General features: G+C 43.6%; 1 protein-coding gene across 2 annotated transcripts; it reads left to right on the forward strand.

Moving 5' to 3' along the window:
• Positions 1–748: 748 nt before the first annotated feature.
• ACTC1 (actin alpha cardiac muscle 1) lies at positions 749–10,853 on the forward strand. 2 transcript variants are annotated; one of them, XM_083618746.1, is made up of 7 exons: positions 749–887; positions 2,143–2,291; positions 4,343–4,667; positions 6,007–6,168; positions 6,852–7,043; positions 10,155–10,336; positions 10,509–10,853. In XM_083618746.1, exons 2-7 carry the CDS (start codon positions 2,163–2,165, stop codon positions 10,650–10,652), a joined length of 1,134 nt encoding a protein of 377 aa, XP_083474872.1. In that variant the 5' UTR covers positions 749–887; positions 2,143–2,162; the 3' UTR covers positions 10,653–10,853. The 2 variants fall into 2 exon arrangements, with proteins under 2 accessions (XP_083474872.1, XP_083474873.1); XM_083618747.1 differs by having other exon boundaries at positions 842–1,180.
• Positions 10,854–18,610: the final 7,757 nt, after the last annotated feature.

The raw sequence follows: 18,610 nt of genomic DNA on the forward strand, positions 1-18,610 counted from the left end.
CAGCAAAAACATAAATAATAAAACTTTTCCCAAAGCATTCTGAAAACAGTGCAAACAGTCTAATAGACAGTTTGAAACATTCTCTCGCCGGCTGATCACCCCAAGTGCAGAAATTGATTTTGGTGAAACCTCCTTTCGGCTTAAGGAATGTTATAGATTAACAACCCCTTATGGGGTGGGGTTGTGCAGTGGGGACAAAAATCGGGGTGGAGGAGAGAGATGATGTGTGGTCTCGGAACCCACACAGAAGGCAATGGGGCCTAGGCTGGGGGAGGGGAAGCTCCTCGCATCTTGCTGAAGGAATCCATCCCTGCCCTTTGAAAGCTTCTCCCTCCGCTGTCTAGTTGCCGACACCCCCACCCTCTGCAGTGACACATGCCAGACACTGTGGCAGCGAGAGCTTAATTCATTGATCTTTCCACAGCTTTGAGATTCTTTAAGCGCACCAAGATGGAGAAAGCCATTTCCATTCATTGAGGAGGCATATGTGTTTTAACTTGCCTCCAGAAGTGGGTTGGCATGAGTCTCCCCCCCCCCCACCCCCACCCACATACACACAGACTCGCCCCCCTCCCCTTCAAAAGGGTTCCCTATTTGGCCATCCCCCTTAGCAGCTGGGCTACAAACCCCCTCGGCTTACCTTACATGGGCTGTGGGGCCCCGAGTGTTTCGCCCGGGCTGTGACTTTTGCCTTCCCTACTCCATTAATGGCCTCGCTGCTCCTCAATGGCGTGAAGGCGACCAAATAAGGACAAGGTGCCTGGCCGGTCCCTCAGGAGCCGGAGAGTGACACCGCCACTCCGCCGAGTATAAATGGGTGGCGCTCCCTGCGAGTCGGGACCCAGCCTGGTGCTCAGGACCCCCGCGCAGTTTTAAGTGTTGAGCTGGTGAGTAGCGCAGCTGACCAAGCCCGGCCGTCTAAGCCTGGATGCGGCAAGGCAGGAGCCGCGCTGGGCATCCTCAGGGCAGCCTCCCTGCCAAGCACCTCGGTTGCCTTCGACGGGACGTGTGTTTGCGCGACTGTGCGATCCAGAGAGGTTGGGTGGGCTACGAAGCATTGAATTGGATCCGCTGCGCAACCCTGCGCACAGATCTACCTGGAAGCAAGTCACACTTTGTTCGATGGGGCTGTGCGCGCTTGCAGCCTCGCGCTGCGATCCTAGCCCCGCTTTACCTGGGGGTAAGCCCCATTCAATAGGACTTACTTACGGTTAGGATCGCGCTGTTTCAGCCAATGAAGCGCCAGGCAAGACCGGTTTAAATTTACTCTTCCCATCCGGATTGTGGATCGCCTTTGGGGTGCGCTGCGCGGCTTGCGCGCACGGAAGAGATGGCTAGAGAGTAACAGGTTTAAGTTCAACTACTCTCAGAGTTAACTGTGTAGGATTGAGCTATTTGGTCTCCCTCGGAAAATTGACCGGTGGTTTTGTTTTGCTTGCAGCACGCTGCCCGAGACAGAACAAAGAAATGTTGTGTTTGCTCTCTTAGCCGCCACATTAGCGCTATTTCTAACTTTACATTTCACCCTCTCCACTTGTACAATTGCAGGGAGGGGAATCCCAAGAAATAACGACTTTTGAAAGTACTGCCACCCCCAAAAAAACCTTACTGGGATTCCAAATTTGCGTTCAGTCAAAAATATGAGGGTCCCGAGTTTGGAGACAGGTCAATACAAGAAAATAGGAGAGCGCTGCGATCCACAAATTGCTTGAGGCGGGCGGTGTTGAATTCGAGAGGGGCTAAATCCCTAAAGCGATCCAAACACGACACCTGCTTAAGCAATGTGTAGACCGCGCCAACTACAGTCGTGTCTCCCGTGGCGCGAAGGCATTCTGACCTGTTGTAACTGGAGCCCCGCCGGATGAATTAGAGGAGCGCAGCCAAGGAATATCATGGGTGGCATGTGGGGAAGGGAGCCCGTTGCCTGGAGCCTGGAACCGGCCCGAGCGGGGAACTTTCGGTTGGCTGGAGTTTTGTTGTTGTTTGTTTTGTCTCTTCGTGCTTAGACGTGAAGGGTCTTTTGAGATCGCGAGGGGCGAAGCGACCCAGCCTCGGGGGCTCTCTGCTTAGCGCTGCCGCCGCTTTCGGTCTGGCCCCCCGGCCCGGACGACGCGCCCTACTTGCCGATCTTGTGTTTTTCAGCTCCCTGATTCCTTCCCGAGATGTGTGACGACGAGGAGACCACCGCCCTGGTGTGCGACAATGGATCGGGCTTGGTCAAGGCAGGCTTCGCCGGAGACGATGCCCCTCGCGCCGTCTTCCCTTCCATCGTCGGCCGCCCCAGGCACCAGGTAAACTTTCCACCCCCGACGACACCCAAGAACAAGGAGAGACCAGTCTTTTCCTTTGACTTGGCCGGGGGACTGTCAAACTAATGCATACATGTGCAGTGTACGCGAACACGCGTCCTTTTTGCCTTTTCCTTTTAAGCCCGTCCTAGCTCCACTGTATACTCCGATCTTTCCCTCTCCAGATTTTCCTCTCCCTCAGCAATCCTCTCTTCTCTCACTTTCTCTTCTTCAGCCTGCTGCAGTGAATCTCCCCATCCCCTTGCCGCAAACTTTTCTCTTCTTTATCTGTTTGGCAGATCAGTTTGTGTGCCTCCCACAAATCATAAACTTGTAGCATTGGGCATAAAGAGACACAGCGCTCCTCAAACTCGTTTTCTACAGTACTTGGTCATTGACCGCAATAGATTGATTGAATTCATGTTCCAGTTTTTGACATTCCAATCCCCGCTCCGTCTTCATTTACTTGCTAGTAACACTTCAATTCCTTGCCCCCCTTTTGCTTTGATCTTCTATTCCTCTTCCCCATTGGCGAGTTCCAACTTTTTAAACTGGAAATGATTTGAAAACTAATATAAATCGGTCTTCCCCGTTTCTGTCTTGTACATAGTTGCTGCACATAACTAAACCTTCCCGTTTGGCACAGTGCCACTTCCACAGTGCCGCATGTTGTAAATGTAAATGTAAAGTTGGCACCTTATATAAATGCTCATTAATAGTAACCTTCTCTCCCAGTAGTTTGCAGCTGCAAAGCAACTTTGCATGCCCTGCTTCTATAATCCTATTTTCCTCACTTGCATTCCAATCACCTTCCAAGGAATTTGGGTCAATGTCAATGGGGTTATTCCATATCTCACAACAGACTTGTGAGATGGACTACAATCAGAAATAGTGACTTTTTCCATATCACCCAGAGATTTGAACAATAATGTCCAAGTCCTCTTACTACTCCATGGCCCCTTAAACTTCCATTCTATTGCTTCTTTTGCTTTTAATCCTCTGCTCCATTTCTCTCCTTTTCTATCCTGTATTTACTTCTCACTTGTATCTTATTCCTTTGCTTACTTTCCTTTTTGCGTTACCTCCCAGGTTGTTACTTTCTCTTATTCACTTTCCGTTGAAAAATAGTTTTAAAGTTTTGTATGTTGATTGGCAACAAACTCATACCTATGATAAATACATGACTTTTGGGTCTCCTCAAATAAGTAGTAGCAGTGCCAATCCTTATTCCATACTCACCCAACGTTGTTGAACTACAGATCCCATCATCCCTGGCTACTGGCCATGCTGAATGGGGATGATGGGAGTTGTAGTCCACCGTCCTCTGAAGGGCTACCCTTGATCTGCAAATTTTGTAAAAGTCTTAAAAAACCCACTTTCCTCATAACCATAGAAAGGTTAAATTTTAACTTGGGATGATTTCTGGAACATAACATTGGATGTATTTGCTAATAAATGTGATGTGTTGAACTATGTTGGCCCATTCAGGTTCATGGATGCAATGAAAAACAGGCATGACCCAGACCCAGCTATCCAGTTCAAGTGAAAGAACTTGAAGCATGCCATCAGTATAATTTCAAAATGCTTTAACACAGTTCCTTAAATTTCTGAGGCTGCATTTGCCAAACAGCAGTAGTTTACTTCAACAGTAACCAACTATCAATTACTTCATCTTGGGAAGTATGTGGAAATATTGTACAGGAGTAATGTCCACGTTGTGCTGCCAGTGAGGAGACTAGAGAAGTTGTTGTTTTTTACTATGGCAGTTAGTCCTGGAACAAACTAGTAAACTACTACTAAATGACAGGTGATGCAAATGCACCCTAAATACATTTTATATATTAGCTTTCATTCACCCACATTTTATACCTGTTTCATAACCAAGTGAAAGAAGAAAATGACCTTTTAATAACATGAATTAAATGATGAATTGTTGACACCATCTTTCATCAAGTTTCCTCTGCTTGTCTCACACTGAAGTCAATCATTTTGTCCTTTATGCTACACTGTCTCACAATGCCTGGTATTGTTTTCTTGTCTCTCCTGCCCTCTAGGGTGTCATGGTTGGTATGGGCCAGAAAGACTCCTATGTGGGTGATGAAGCTCAGAGCAAGAGGGGTATCTTGACCTTGAAATATCCCATTGAACATGGCATTATCACTAACTGGGATGATATGGAAAAAATCTGGCACCATACTTTCTATAATGAACTGCGTGTTGCCCCCGAAGAACATCCCACCCTGCTCACCGAGGCTCCTCTGAACCCCAAGGCCAACCGTGAAAAGATGACCCAAATTATGTTTGAGACCTTCAATGTGCCTGCCATGTATGTGGCCATCCAAGCTGTTCTATCCCTTTATGCTTCTGGACGTACTACAGGTAAAAAGCAACTGGTTGTTTGGCTTAGCAGTCTCTCTACGCCTAAGCCAACCAAGTTCACTCCCTCCTTGTATTCTGCATTAAATTTAGATCAGGGATGGGGAACAAGCGACTCCACAGAAGTTGGAGCACAACTAGGATCAGCCCCAACCAACACCAGGCAGTAATCAGGGATGATGGGAGTTGTAACTGCAGCAACATCTGGAGTTGCCATGGCTTCTCCAACCCTGAGCTAGATTCTCAAAAAGCTGTAGTTCCTACAATACTGCTCAGTCTCTATTGCACATTAGAGCCCCCCATCTTTTTCTTCCTTTGCAGGCATGGTAATAGCCCACTGGTTTAGCCCTGTAAACATTATGGCATCAGTATATGTATTCCAAATCCTATAGGGCCTGGCGCCATCTTGGAGGCCAACCAAGCTGGAGACTAAAGGGCCCAATAAACATATTTAGGAGCACCTGGGAAGTTCCTCCCTTCTTTTCCTGCAGTTGGCGCCTTCCCATTTTTTCTTTATGATTCCTCTAATTTATTTGAATGTCACCCCATAATATGAAATTATCTGTATGGCTCACAATATGCAAGTAAAAAATGCCAACTGAAATGCAAAATAAAACATAAAGCCATTGAAAAGGAAAACAACAACAAACAACATAAGTACAACAAAACTCCCAAAATTAAAAACAGATTTTAAGAAACAGAGACTCAGCCCCAGATTAAGTTATTTAAAAAGCCTGGCCTGGGTGAACAGAAAGGTCTTCAGCGGGTGCCAAAACAAACACAAAGAAGGGAAGATGATTCCATAAAGGGGTTACCACTTCAGAGAAGGCTCTCCTACCATATAGGCAGGCCAGTCATGTGATTCCTTCTCACCTGGCCATTGCCTAGCCAAGATGAAGGATGATGATCAGGTGCTCTTGGCCCTTTATATGTTATAGCAGCTTTGTGGGATAAATGACACCATTTTGTGAATACAGCATGGGCACGCCATGCTGGGGGAAAAACAATCTGTAGTAAATACTCTCAGTATTAAAAAATAAATATCTTACCATAGTTGTAATGGAAGACAGTACCATTACTGGTAGAAAAGGTAAGCTGAAGATGAATTTCAGGAAGTCTTTGCCTTGGATATTATGGTCTGTGGAATGATGATGAGAACTATTTGAAATAAGAAAGCTCTCCCTCCTCAGTCATTTTTGTTATACCACTTGAGTCTTTATTTGCATACAAATTCTTCTGACCTGCTAAATTGCTTGTTGAAAGGCCCCATCACTCCTGAAAACATCGCTATAGGTTTGTTTGTGTAGAGGCTTATCTGATCTTGGCCATTACTATCTCACAGGTATTGTCCTTGATTCTGGGGATGGTGTTACGCACAATGTCCCAATCTATGAAGGTTATGCTCTCCCTCATGCCATTATGCGCCTGGATCTGGCAGGCAGGGATCTGACCGACTACCTCATGAAGATTCTAACAGAACGTGGTTATTCCTTTGTGACAACTGGTAAGCACAATTCAGGCTCACTTGGAAATGCGGGTTGGGGGGGGGAGCAAAGGTTTGTTTTAATATATATTTCTGTCTGTCCATGAAGTTTTGACTATATATACACACAAGCACAGCAAGAAAATGTTGAACAAACTACATACATTGCCTACATTGTCACCCTCCCCAAACATGTTGATTATAAAATGTGCACATTTAATGCAAAAATATTCTGCTTAACTTTCTTTTAAAACATAAGTTCTGCTACATTCTACACTAACACATACCACTTTTAGAAGACTTGAAAATAGCAACTCAGAAGAATTAAATTCAATGATAGCCGAAGTCACATAAAATTGATTTTTTAAAAAAATCTTTTAATCCTCTGACTGGAGCTGTGCTTCTTGCCAGATTTCACATGGGCCACACCCACTACCATTTTCTCCTCTTAACCTGCAAGACTTTGCTTTTGTGCAAATCCTGCTTCTCCTACAATTCTTCAACCCGTCTAGTTTATTGAGTGATGCTGTAGGCACCTCCAGGATGTGACAGATCTCTATACTCCTGTTTGAGTGCAGGGAACATCTCAGAGAAAGGGATGGTTTCTTTCCCCCATATATTTTCATTCGTCTTGGTTCCCACTTGCCTTTCCTTGGCCTTTATCTCCTCTTCTCTGCCATTAATTTCTGGTTTTGCCTTTACAGCTGAACGTGAGATTGTCCGTGACATTAAGGAGAAGTTGTGCTACGTTGCTCTGGACTTTGAGAATGAAATGGCTACTGCAGCCTCCTCCTCTTCTCTAGAGAAGAGCTACGAGTTGCCTGATGGCCAGGTCATCACAATTGGGAACGAGCGTTTCCGCTGCCCAGAAACTCTCTTCCAACCATCTTTCATTGGTAAGTGTCCTGAAGCATGCCACATGCAAACCTCATCTTTGTTACAGAATCCCTCACAAATTTCAGGATCATTACTACTGACAAGTGCCTGACGGAAGGAAGTGTGTGTGGCGATTGGGGGGTGGGGAAGGTAGTGGGATGGTTAGGCCAGATTCAATCATAGAACTAAAACTTCTAGTAACAAACTGCCCCCCCCAACAAGATCAGTTAAGGAAGAAAGCACCTCACTGATTACATGGCATATCACACTTATAGAACAACTAGTGCACTATCTACAGTGGTACCTCCGGTTACAAACACTTCGGGTTACAGACTCTGCTAACCCGGAAGTAGTACCTCAGGTTAAGAACTTTACCTCAGGATAAGAGCAGAAATTGTGCGGTGGCAGTGGGAGGTTAAAGTGGTACCTCAGGTTAAGAACGGTTTCAGGTTAAGAACGGACCTCCAGAATGAATTAAGTTTGTAACCAGAGGTACCACTGTATATAATATACAAGTTACATGCAACACATACTTTATAGCCGCAAAAAATAATAGGCACCTGCTCTTGACTATCCATAGACCTGCTCTTCTACATAAGAAATAAATGGTATCTTCCTTAAAAGGAGGATTTCTGTACCAAAAGGAATTATTGTGAAAATAAGTAGTATTGGGGTGGGGGTGCCAAATTCTGACCTTACTCAGGGCGCCATATTACCAAAGTCCACCCCTAATCCAAGGTACTCAATCAATATGGCAGTATACATGGTTTTGCCCTTCTCCATTTTATCTTCAAAACAACCCTTTGTGGTAGTTTAGGCTGAGAGACAATGACTGGCTTTCATGTGAGCTTTCATGACTGAGTGTGGATTTGAACCCTGGTTTTCCAGGTCCTAGTCTGACAAAAACCACTTCACCACATTGGCTCCACCGCATAGTTATGTCTGTGTGGAATGGCATCCCATCCCATCCCCACTGTAAGCCTTGTTGATGACCAAGGACCAGTTTAGGGGGGCTTTATTGTATTTAGCAGGTGATAACAAAGTCTAAGGAGATGGACTGCTTTGTTTAGACAGTGTCTAGCAAACTGTGGCACTAAAGGAGTAAAATGTAGCATTGGAACTGGCTATCAGCTGCTGCTGCATTCCTTTTTTTTTTGGCACACGTTCTCACCACACAGCAAAAATCCTCATTTGTTGAGTTTGCTCTTTTTGGGGAGGAGGAGGAGACATGTGTATCCTGAAGAATTGCTGCATCTAGTCCAACAAACATGTGCGTCTGAGGCCTAATAACTTTATCCTCTTGGTTATTCTTCTCAGTTAATTAAATTAAATTATCCAGCCATGTGAGGGTTCTCTCCATCAGCAAAATAACTAATTACACTAGGGGTGTTGGGGAGGGGTGAGGAGACATCCATTAGGAATATCTACATATCTGACTAGCTCCCTAGTTTTATGTCCCGAATGTCTATTGCCATGGACTATTAGATGTGCCTGTGTCGCAGGCATGAATGCCAAAGGCACAACATCATTTACTTTAAAGACCGGAGTGATTGTCCTGTGCCAATCACATTGCGATGTTCAACAAAAGAAAATAATCACAATAAATGCTCCTCAAATATATTTTTTTCCTTGGCAATTTAATCTTGAACGCAATAAAGAGCAGGTCTTCTGGCCTTGCAGAAACTTGTATCCATGGCTAATTTATTGTTGACCCTTCCAGTGCCCAGCAGCAGCAGCAGCAGCAACAATGATTTATTAAATATAGAATGGCACTCCAGATTATGCCAGATCCAGTATGTTAGTAACATCCAAGTGACGAGTTTCAAATAAAGGAAAGTGATATGCTTGAGGAAAGACTGTGTGTTAGGAGCTTGGCATTGTGGTTTTGATTGACTGCATTTGTGAGTTTTATTTGAGCCATAGTTCTGAGGGTTTATGGTATATACCTTAGACAAAGGACATGATGCACCCCGTGTTGCAGAGGTTTTACCTCCTTGTACTTCAATAGAGTTTGTAGGGACAACTCCGCATAAGATCCATTGATCTACTAGAGCAGTGCCTGAGAACTGCACCCTGTAAATGCTCCAAAGATAACTTGAAGCTCCAGAAAGGCTGGGGTAGATTCCTATTCCCTAAAACCAACCTTTGATTTGATTGAGATAGTAATCTCCCCTTGTTCTGCCAAATAAATCTGATGGATGCAGCAAGTGTTTATAGTGTAAGTTTTGTGTGTTTAAATGCAGCTGCTCGTCAGCTGCCGTTTCGTTAAGGATCAAGTTTCAGTTCACTTTAAGCAGCCACCTGTCAACTAATACATTGGAACGTAACCCATAAATTCTTACTTCTGATGTATTTTCTCCCCATGCTCACAGCTAAGCTCCTGCTCATACCTTCATCATCTGTCGCCTTCATAAACACAGGCTCTGCATTTCTCCACTTTCAAATGCAATTGCTAGCATAACCCACTGTGCCTTGAAGTTCTCACCATGTGGGCTATCAGTCTTACATTGCATCATGTCAAATCAAATTAGCCCAGTCATTAAAAAAAACTGTGCTGTGTATAAATTTATGAGGACATGTGCTGTGCATATCCATCTAACATGCTGACACAAAAACGGTTCATACAGCACTTTTTTTTTTGTTCATGCAAACAATCTTAACATTCCCTGGAACGTTGCTTTAAAGCTTTGGTGTGCTAAAGTTGCCTTGAAAAATGTAAAAACAGATCAGTGCAACACAATAAACAACCATTTCTGTGAACACAGTGATTGTGTTTCCACAGCCCCTATATATAGCCAAATGTCACACAGTGACACCTGTGAAGTTCTGAACAAGCTACATTTCTGTGATATAACTGGCATTATGCCACATTCTGAACCTTTTATATTATTATTATTATTATTTTATTAAAAACTATCCCACCTGCCTCCTTTCCTTTCATACCTTATTTATTAACCCAGATATTAGGGTTTTTAAAAAAACTTTACCCAATTTTATGGCAAATTCTTGATGAGAAAATGACTTTTTGTATTTTCAGTTCTCTTTTGTAGCTTTCTGCTTACGAATAGTGTTTCATAAAATCTCTTCTACCTTTGTCATTCAACAACTGCACATTTTCTTTTCTTTCCAAGGCATGGAATCTGCTGGTATTCATGAAACTACTTACAACAGCATCATGAAGTGTGACATTGACATACGTAAAGATCTGTATGCGAACAACGTACTGTCAGGTGGCACTACCATGTACCCTGGTATTGCAGATCGTATGCAGAAAGAAATTACCGCTTTGGCTCCCAGCACCATGAAAATCAAGGTGAGCACATCTTTCATGTTCCAAACTGAAAATCAGAGTAATTTCAACTTTACCCAAATCTGAAAATGTGTATGCATGTTGTGTGTCGATGTCTTATGGGACAGCAGAAACAATGATGCAAGCAGTTATATTGTCTGGAAACTGAGAACCTTGCTTCTTTCCCTCTCTTTAGATCATTGCCCCTCCTGAGAGGAAGTACTCTGTCTGGATAGGTGGTTCCATCTTAGCATCTCTTTCAACTTTCCAGCAGATGTGGATCAGCAAACAGGAGTATGATGAGGCTGGCCCATCAATTGTCCACCGCAAGTGCTTCTAAGTATCTCCCTGCCCTCCCCCTCCACTCATCTCCCACTCAGGATGACAACATGCTTCTTGAAGTCTTTTTTTTCCAGTAATCCTTCCTGAACTTGGTTCAGTTATTGTACAGTTTGTTTACACACACCCGTGCAATTTATTTGTGCTTCTTTGAATATTTATTGCTTTATAAATAAACATGATCTGGGACTTGCAACCTAAATATGCTCTTCAGGCTGTTTTCTTTTGTGTGGACATCCAAAAGCTGATTAGTAATATATACATATATTTGTGGCACTTAGCGTTCAAGACATCATTGTCCTCCAGAGTGATCCTGTTTGGTGGAACAAGAAGCTCAGCTTCTTCCTATTAATTCAATCTGTCTATGTATTTTTGCTTTCCTTTTGAAACTTGAACAGATAAATATTTGATGCTAATATTTGAAAAGCAGTAGCCCGGGGTAAATAAAATATATAGGACAGGAGTGACAATCTGTTTTGCATTAAATCACTAGATTTGGAAAATTTTCTCCCCCAGTAAAGCTCAGCGTAATCTAAGCATTGAAAGCTTAAGCAATGCTCAGCAAAACCAATTCTGTTATGTTAATAAGATCAGAGAGTTATTTATAATAAATTGGGTTGATTTCTTAATCCTTCAAATACCCATCAATTATTTTCTTTGGGCAAGACAGAGCAAAGGAAAACACTAATCTCTTCTGACAACTTGCCCTCCCCTACCTTCTCAAGCCTACGCCAAACCCTGAAAGAAAGAACTGTAAAGCTTGGATGTGCTGAAGCAAACGTCTGGAGTAGTTACAGTTTTAAACAAAATGTTATTGGTGCTTTTACAGCCCAGTTCTTATTCCTGTCTGGCACCAAGCCAGGAAATTCTCCACCCCACTGTGGGTGCTATTAAAATAGCAAAAGTAGGTGGTGAAAGGCCTGGCTATTTCTTTATGCTTTTCAACAGTTTATATACTGTTTTTAATCACAGTTGCCACACTCCTGTTCCACATGTTAGACTCACAATCTGTTGGGATTACAAGGGACAGCATACAAATGTTTTAGCAGCCATCTGTAGAGTTTTACCTAGAGACACCATCAGTCTTAAGGAAAGGGAGGTCTTTGAAATGAGCTGAGGCTGAAATGGAGATGATTACAGAGATCAGCAATCAGATCTACTATATACCTCTAAATGTTAGTAAAACACAGGTGTGTGTGTGAAATTTGGAATTATTATTATTGTTGTTGCAAAGGATGCCAACCTCTGCAGAGCAGTATAAAGATTTCAGGGGGTTCCAGGAGCTCATGTTTCCATTGAGAATCAAGGCTTAGCAGGGGCTGTCGTAGCTTTAAGAAATATGATTTATTCACATATTTACACCTGAATTCAGATGAAGATTGTCCAGATCTTACAGCATGGTCATCTCAAGAGGGGCTTGTTCCCCACAGCAGTGCAGCACTGGAGTCCAAGGCATCTCTCACAGCCTGCCTTCAGCTAGCCTGCCAAGATGGTTCTGTCTTTCCAGACTATGCATGGCGTTCTGGCCTCTCCAGCAGCTCATGGAGAACTCCTCTTTGTTCCCCTCCTCTTCTGCCAAAGCACACCTTGCTTTAAAACCCAAACCTCCTTCCTCAGACCCCTCCCCATCACCTTGGTCACCGGTTTTGCACAGACCTGAGGGATTCCTCTTGAACTGCTATGGACTGTCAATTGTCTCATAATGACTTACATTCAACCAGCCCATTCAGGCTCATTTGCATAGGCTACACCCAGGACTGCTGTAGCCTGCATTTCCCCCTACAATATCCCAAATATTAGCTAGATTAGAATAATAGATTCATTTATTTTGGGGTTTAGGGGGGATTTCCCTCTTCCCAAACTCCCCCAAACAACAGTATTGTTATTTTATAAATTACCTGCCCTTCATCAAAAGGCCGCAGGGTGGGTTATAGCAATTTAAAAATACTGTATTAGAAAGAGTTTAAACACTATGGGCCATAGTGTTGGAGGAGAGGGGATCTAACCCTATCAGACACATATCTATACTGCTATCAGTGGGAAAAGTGTTTTACTTCCAATGGAGTCTTAATCTGCAGTCTTAATCTGATGTGGGCTCACCAGAGCTTTTTTTACTTTCAAAAACAGTATTTAAATAAATCCTGAATCCCCACCATCTTTTCTGGTTTTACTTTAAGTAGCAGAAGTATTTTACACACTATTTCACAGTCATGTCACAATTATCTGGAAATTTTGTGTACACCATGGTTACATTGGGATTATACTGGTGTTTTCTGGGGTGGCCACTTATGCAAAGAGAGAGAGAGGGGGGGCATTGATTTGCACATCCCTAAGTTACACCTGGGGGCAAAATTACATCCCTGGTGCACATTTCATTGTAAAATTTCCACTGAAGTAGACTTAGGGTGTAGTTCTTCTAGGATATTGTCAATGGCAGAGTAGTAACCAATGTCAGCAAATTTCAGCCATTTAGCGTTCTTTTGATACACACACAAAAGAGCCAGAGATAATTTTTAAAATCCCAAAAGAAGCAACTGAGGGACGAGGGGGTCATTGGGTTCTTCCCTGACCTGAAATTTTGTACCAAGGAGACTAGAGTTTCGGTTGATGCTGGAGATGCATAGGTTTGTTTTGCTCTGTGCTGGACCCAAAGCTATAGCTCGAGGATCTCCCTGGGAACCTAATGGGAAGGCAAGTTTTGTGGAGAATGACTGAATGAGTTCCTCCATCCTATGTTCAGGTTGTATATAAGCCATATATCCTAAAGAGACAACAGCCTCTACTGACCTTCATTCCAAGAAAATGGAAGTCTTGCTAGGTGCTTGCACTGCCGAAGCTTCTCACCACCCCAAGACTGGGCTGTGCACAACACTATATAATGTGTATGCTGTATGTATACAGTGTGTGTTAGTGTTCAAACTGCTCCCTTCATAGTACTACAGATCTCTTTTCTCCTAACTGTAAACCACTGAAGTTCTCCATTGAGCAGAATGCTGGAAAAGCTATGGGGTTCTGTTCTGCAAAGCTGCTACAGGTGGGGAAATGTTGGAGCAGACTGGACATTTCTCTGATGTATCTGGCATGAAGTATTTATTCTTATTCAGCAGCAGCCTCTCTCCAGCTATGTTATTCATAGCACATTAACTTAATCATTGCCCTGGGAATTCTGTCCATTGCTAGGAGAAAGGTAAGGGAAAGGCACATTTGCGGCACTGTGGCTGCCTTTCCTTGGAAGGCCTGATAACGTCTGTCATGCTGCATTTTCTACCTAATGACAAAGCTTGCGGCAGCTCCTCAGCTCTCAATGTGCTCTCAGCTCCGAGCTTCCCATTCCCCCCGCCCCCCTGCAGCCATAAGCAGCACTAAGTAAACACACTGACATACTGTGGCTGGACAACATGGAGATTAGGCAGGCTGGTCCAAAGGTGGTGGGTTATTTCAGTTCCATTGAATTGTTTGTGTTAGGAAAACAGTGCACAACTAGGATACAGATCAAACAAAAATTCATTTACGGCATTCATTTATTTATAAATATGCATATGCCACTCTTCCCAAAGAAATGCCAAAACTGTAAATATGAGACAAAACGCATCAGTTGCTCAGCTGCCATCGGTCTGTCTTGGGAGACAGTGGAAGAGTGTGCCTTCAGGGGTGAAGTCAAACTGTTGGAGGATTAATGCACCTGTTGTGGCTGTATAGACCAATATGGGAGAGACGTGTTTCATTGCAACTGGGGCAGCTGAAGGTGTCTGATTGTGCTGTAGTGGTTAAGAGCGGTAGTCTCATAATCTGGGGAACCGGGTTCGCGTCTCCGCTCCTCCACATGCAGCTGCTGGGTGACCTTGGGCTAGTCACACTTCTCTGAAGTCTCTCAGCCTCACTCACCTCACAGAGTGTTGTGGAGGAGGAAGGGAAAGGAGAATGTTAGCCGCTTTGAGACTCCTGAAGGGGAGTGATAAAGCGGGATATCAAATCCAAACTCTTCTTCTTCTTCTTGCAGGTGTACCATGGCATTTCTTCTTTCTGTGCTCCTCCCAGTGGTCATTCCTCCTCTGGTCACTGTCATGGATGCACAATCTGACTGTCTGTCTCCAGGCACTGCAGACATCTGCAAGGGATTTCCACATGGTGGGGCTGATGTTGCCAGTCTTCATGTCACATTTGCAGACATATTTGTAACACAGATTTGGTCTGCCAATGGGCTTGGTGCCCGAAGCCAGCTTCCTGTAGAGCACATCCTTGGGGATCCTGCCATCTTCCATTCTGTGGACATGACCAAGCCAGCATAAAATACACATGCTCCACAGCTTGGTATTTTCCATGGAATTCAGGCTGTAGTATGGTGTGTGCAGCAACCACATTATTTGCCTTGTATCTGCAGTGTTTGGAAGCAGCTCAGTTTGTGTCAGATCAGCTGTGTGTTCCAATTCCATTCAGGTTCAAATTATATCTGTTAAATCCAAGCTCTGTTGTGTCCCCAATGACTATACAGTCATACCTCGGGTTACAGATGCTTCAGGTTGTGCGTTTTCGGGTTACGGACATGCCGAAACCCGGAAGTACAGGAATGGGTTACTTCCGGGTTTCAGTACTCGCACATGCGCAGAAGTGCTAAATCACGCTTTGCGCATGCACAGAAGCGCCGAATCGCAACCTGCACCTGCACAGATGCAGCGCTGCAGGTTGCGGATGCTGCGGGTTGTGAACGTGCCTCCCGCACAGATCACGTTCGCAACCCGAGCGTCCACTGTAATAAGGAATAAAAAATGGCCATATTTTCCTTTCCTTTCGGCATAAATGGGTGAAATTTTCAGGCAAATGAGCCCCTTCAGAGTGGATTGAGTCTCCACATCCATCAATAGGTTTTTGTGTGTGCAGGGAACCTTTAAATTTTATTTTCCAAGGAAAGAAAACGTGTCTAACTTTTTAATTTTCTGCCAGAGTTGGCTGAAAATTGGAGGCATTGTCCATTGTCTTAAAGGATGAAGCTGGTCATATTTATGAAAGATGGGTGCATCAGTTCTCCTACAAGAACCCTTTATCATTTTGCGGTGTGAAAATTGGGCTAAGACCCAATTATCAATGCACATTATTCATTTCTGGGCTTAGCTCAAAGTGCTGATTTTAGTTTTTAAACCATACATGGCTTAGGGGCAAGTCAGCTTAGGAAACTTTTGCCCTTTCATGAGTTCCCCTCTTAGTCAGATTCAAAAGCCCTATCCTTGGTCCCATCCTTGTGTGACATTGGACAAATGGAAATGAAAGACAGGGTCATTTCAGTGATGGCACCAAGATTGTGAAACTCGCTCCCCTTGGAGACCCATATTGGTCCTCTTCTCTGTTAGCATTTGCTGCTTTTTTTTGGGGAAAAAATCTTTCAACATGCCTTTGATTTATGGTTCCCTGGCCCTTTCTCTAGTCTTCACACTGCACTTTGGCTTTTAACGTACTATTTTATCTGCTGCTGTTTCTAATTGTATAGTCGTGCCATAGATCCCAAATGCCTTGGTACTCGGACGTTTTGTCTCCCAAACTTTGCAAACTTGGAAATAAGTGTTCCGGATTGCAAACATTCTTTGGAATCCGAACGTCCTGCGGCTAATCAGAAGCCGAACTTTGGTTTCTGAATGTTTTGGAAGTTGAACAGACTTCCAGAACAGATTCCGTTCAACTTCCAAGGGACGACTGTATAGTTTTTATGATAGTTTTTGTTTGTTTGCATTTCTATTGTTTTTAACTATGTAAGCTGCTTTGAGTGTCTTCAGACCGAATAATAATTCATCTTAGCTAATTTAAGCAAAACAAGCAAAAAAGCCCAACCTCAATTCACATGAGGACAATAAGAAAAGCACTGGAATGCAGCAGGTGGGAAGCCACATCCCATGGATTTTATGTAAAAAGGATCTAAATAAATGATTCTCTTTCCCCCAGGAATACGATAATCTCATCAATAATATTTGTATGGACAAATCAGGCTCTTCTCTTTAAACGCACAGGAGATTCTGTACCTTAGATAAAATTGGGAACTATTTTCAAAGTTGGTTTCCGGATGTAGACATGATAGGAAATGATTGGGGAGTATATCCCGGGGGTTCCCTACTTTGTCACAATGCATCCTATAAGGTTGTTCCATTGGGCTTGTCTGAGTAGTAATGCGAAACAACGAAAACATATGCTTTCCTTCGGGAACCATACAATGCCTTTCCACCACCTTCCTTCTTAAATTGTTAGAATTTAAATATATTAAAATAATTTCCCGAAGCCCCCTTCCAATGTTTAATGAATGCACTTGGGGGAAGGAGTGGGTTTGTAGTGGCAACCCCCTCCCAAATCCATGTGCTTTTGTTTTGAAAGAATCCATAGGTCCTACCTATTTACAACTGAAAGTCAGTCCATGGGTCTATCTATGGAGCTCTTCAAAAGGAATTCACTTTGGTCCAAAACAGGGACTTCGGCCACAGTCTCACTGCCCTTCCCACCACACATTCAATGAACGCCTGGAAAGAGGCTTAACAGATGCCATGAAGGTTTATTAAGTTTCTAAGTGTCAGAGGCACAGAGGAGTGGCCAAAGGTTGACATTTATCCCTTGTAGTTTCATCACTAGTTAGTCCCAGGCTGTGATCCATCTTGATGACACTAACCGGCTCTGTCTCCTGATAGGGAGACAATCAGGGAACCACATGTACCCTGTCCTAGACTCCTAAGATACCAAGACAGAATAAATGCAAAATATAAATGTAAAGAAATAAATAGCAGTAGCTATTTTCCAATCTACAACCCGGTTTGAGAACAATACAAGTACCACTGGACAGATGATTAGTCTGCCAGGAGGGGGCGTATCAGGAGAGTGATTGTGTTCATTTTTTAAAAAATAGAATCCACAGTTCAGCTATTTTTGTCATAAATTAGGAGTTGCTGGTTTCTTATAGAGAAGTGTGGAAGACCTCAAAGCCATCTAAAATGGAAAGTTTCTATATCCAAAGCAAGGAATTCATCAGTCAGCTAAAAAATTGAGGGCGCATTTGCATTGGAAATGTGTAAATGAATTCAGCCTCCGAGCAACCCATATACAAGATTATATGGGCCACTCTGCTACAAAACAGGGTAGCTTTGAACACCAGTTGTACATAACAGAGCTGGCCTTCAAGGAAAATACATGAAAGATGCTAAACAGCTTGTGCATGCTTTACACTGTTACATTAAGAAATCAGGGCTTCTGTCAAACTTCTATCATAGTTGAAAATAGTCTTCTGACTCCCTTCTCTCAAGTGTTGCATTAAGGCCAGCATAAAACAGGGGCAGAGGAGTGTGACTAGGATGATCAAGGGTCTGGAAACCAAGCCTTATGAGGAGCGCTTGAAGGAGCTGGGTATGTTCAGCTGGGAAAGAGGAGACTGAGAGGAGATGTGTTAGCCGTCTTCAAATATCTTAAGGGCTGGAAGATGGAGCAAGTTTGTTTTCTCCTGCTTTGGAGAGTAGGACTCGAACCAATGGATTCAAGTTACAAGAAATGAGATTCTGACTGAACATCAGGAAAAATATGCTGATGGTAAGAAAAGAAGAAGAGAAGAAGAAGAGTTTGGATTTGATATCCCGCCTTTCACTCCCTTTAAGGAGTCTCAAAGCGGCTAACATTCTCCTTTCCCTTCCTCCCCCACAACAAACACTCCGTTCACCAGATTATGAGTCTACCGCTCTTAACCACTACACCACACTGGCTCTCCAGAGCTGTTTGACATTGCATCGGACTCCCTTGGAAGGTGGTGGACTCTCCTTCTTGGAGGTTTTTAAGCAGAGGTTGGATGGCCATCTGTCATGGATGCTTTAGCTGAGATTGCAATGGGTTGGACTAGATGACCTTCAGGGTCCATTCCAACTCTACAATTCTATGATTCTATTTTGCAGGCTTCCCATAAGCATCTTGTTGGCCACTGTGAAAACAGGATGCTGGACAAGA

Source organism: Podarcis filfolensis, assembly GCF_964270895.1.
Source record: "Podarcis filfolensis genome assembly, chromosome: 1".
Classification (NCBI taxonomy): Eukaryota; Metazoa; Chordata; class Lepidosauria; order Squamata; family Lacertidae; genus Podarcis; species Podarcis filfolensis.

What these genes read in the sequence shown, in the direction of transcription:
- ACTC1 (XM_083618746.1), top strand. Translation starts at nt 2,163, where the DNA reads ATGTGTGACGACGAGGAGACCACCGCCCTGGTGTGCGACAATGGATCG. An exon ending in TCGGCCGCCCCAGGCACCAG is followed by an intron (nt 2,292 to 4,342) that starts GTAAACTTTCCA and finishes CCTGCCCTCTAG; the next exon opens with GGTGTCATGGTTGGTATGGG. An exon ending in CTTCCAACCATCTTTCATTG is followed by an intron (nt 7,044 to 10,154) that starts GTAAGTGTCCTG and finishes TTTCTTTCCAAG; the next exon opens with GCATGGAATCTGCTGGTATT.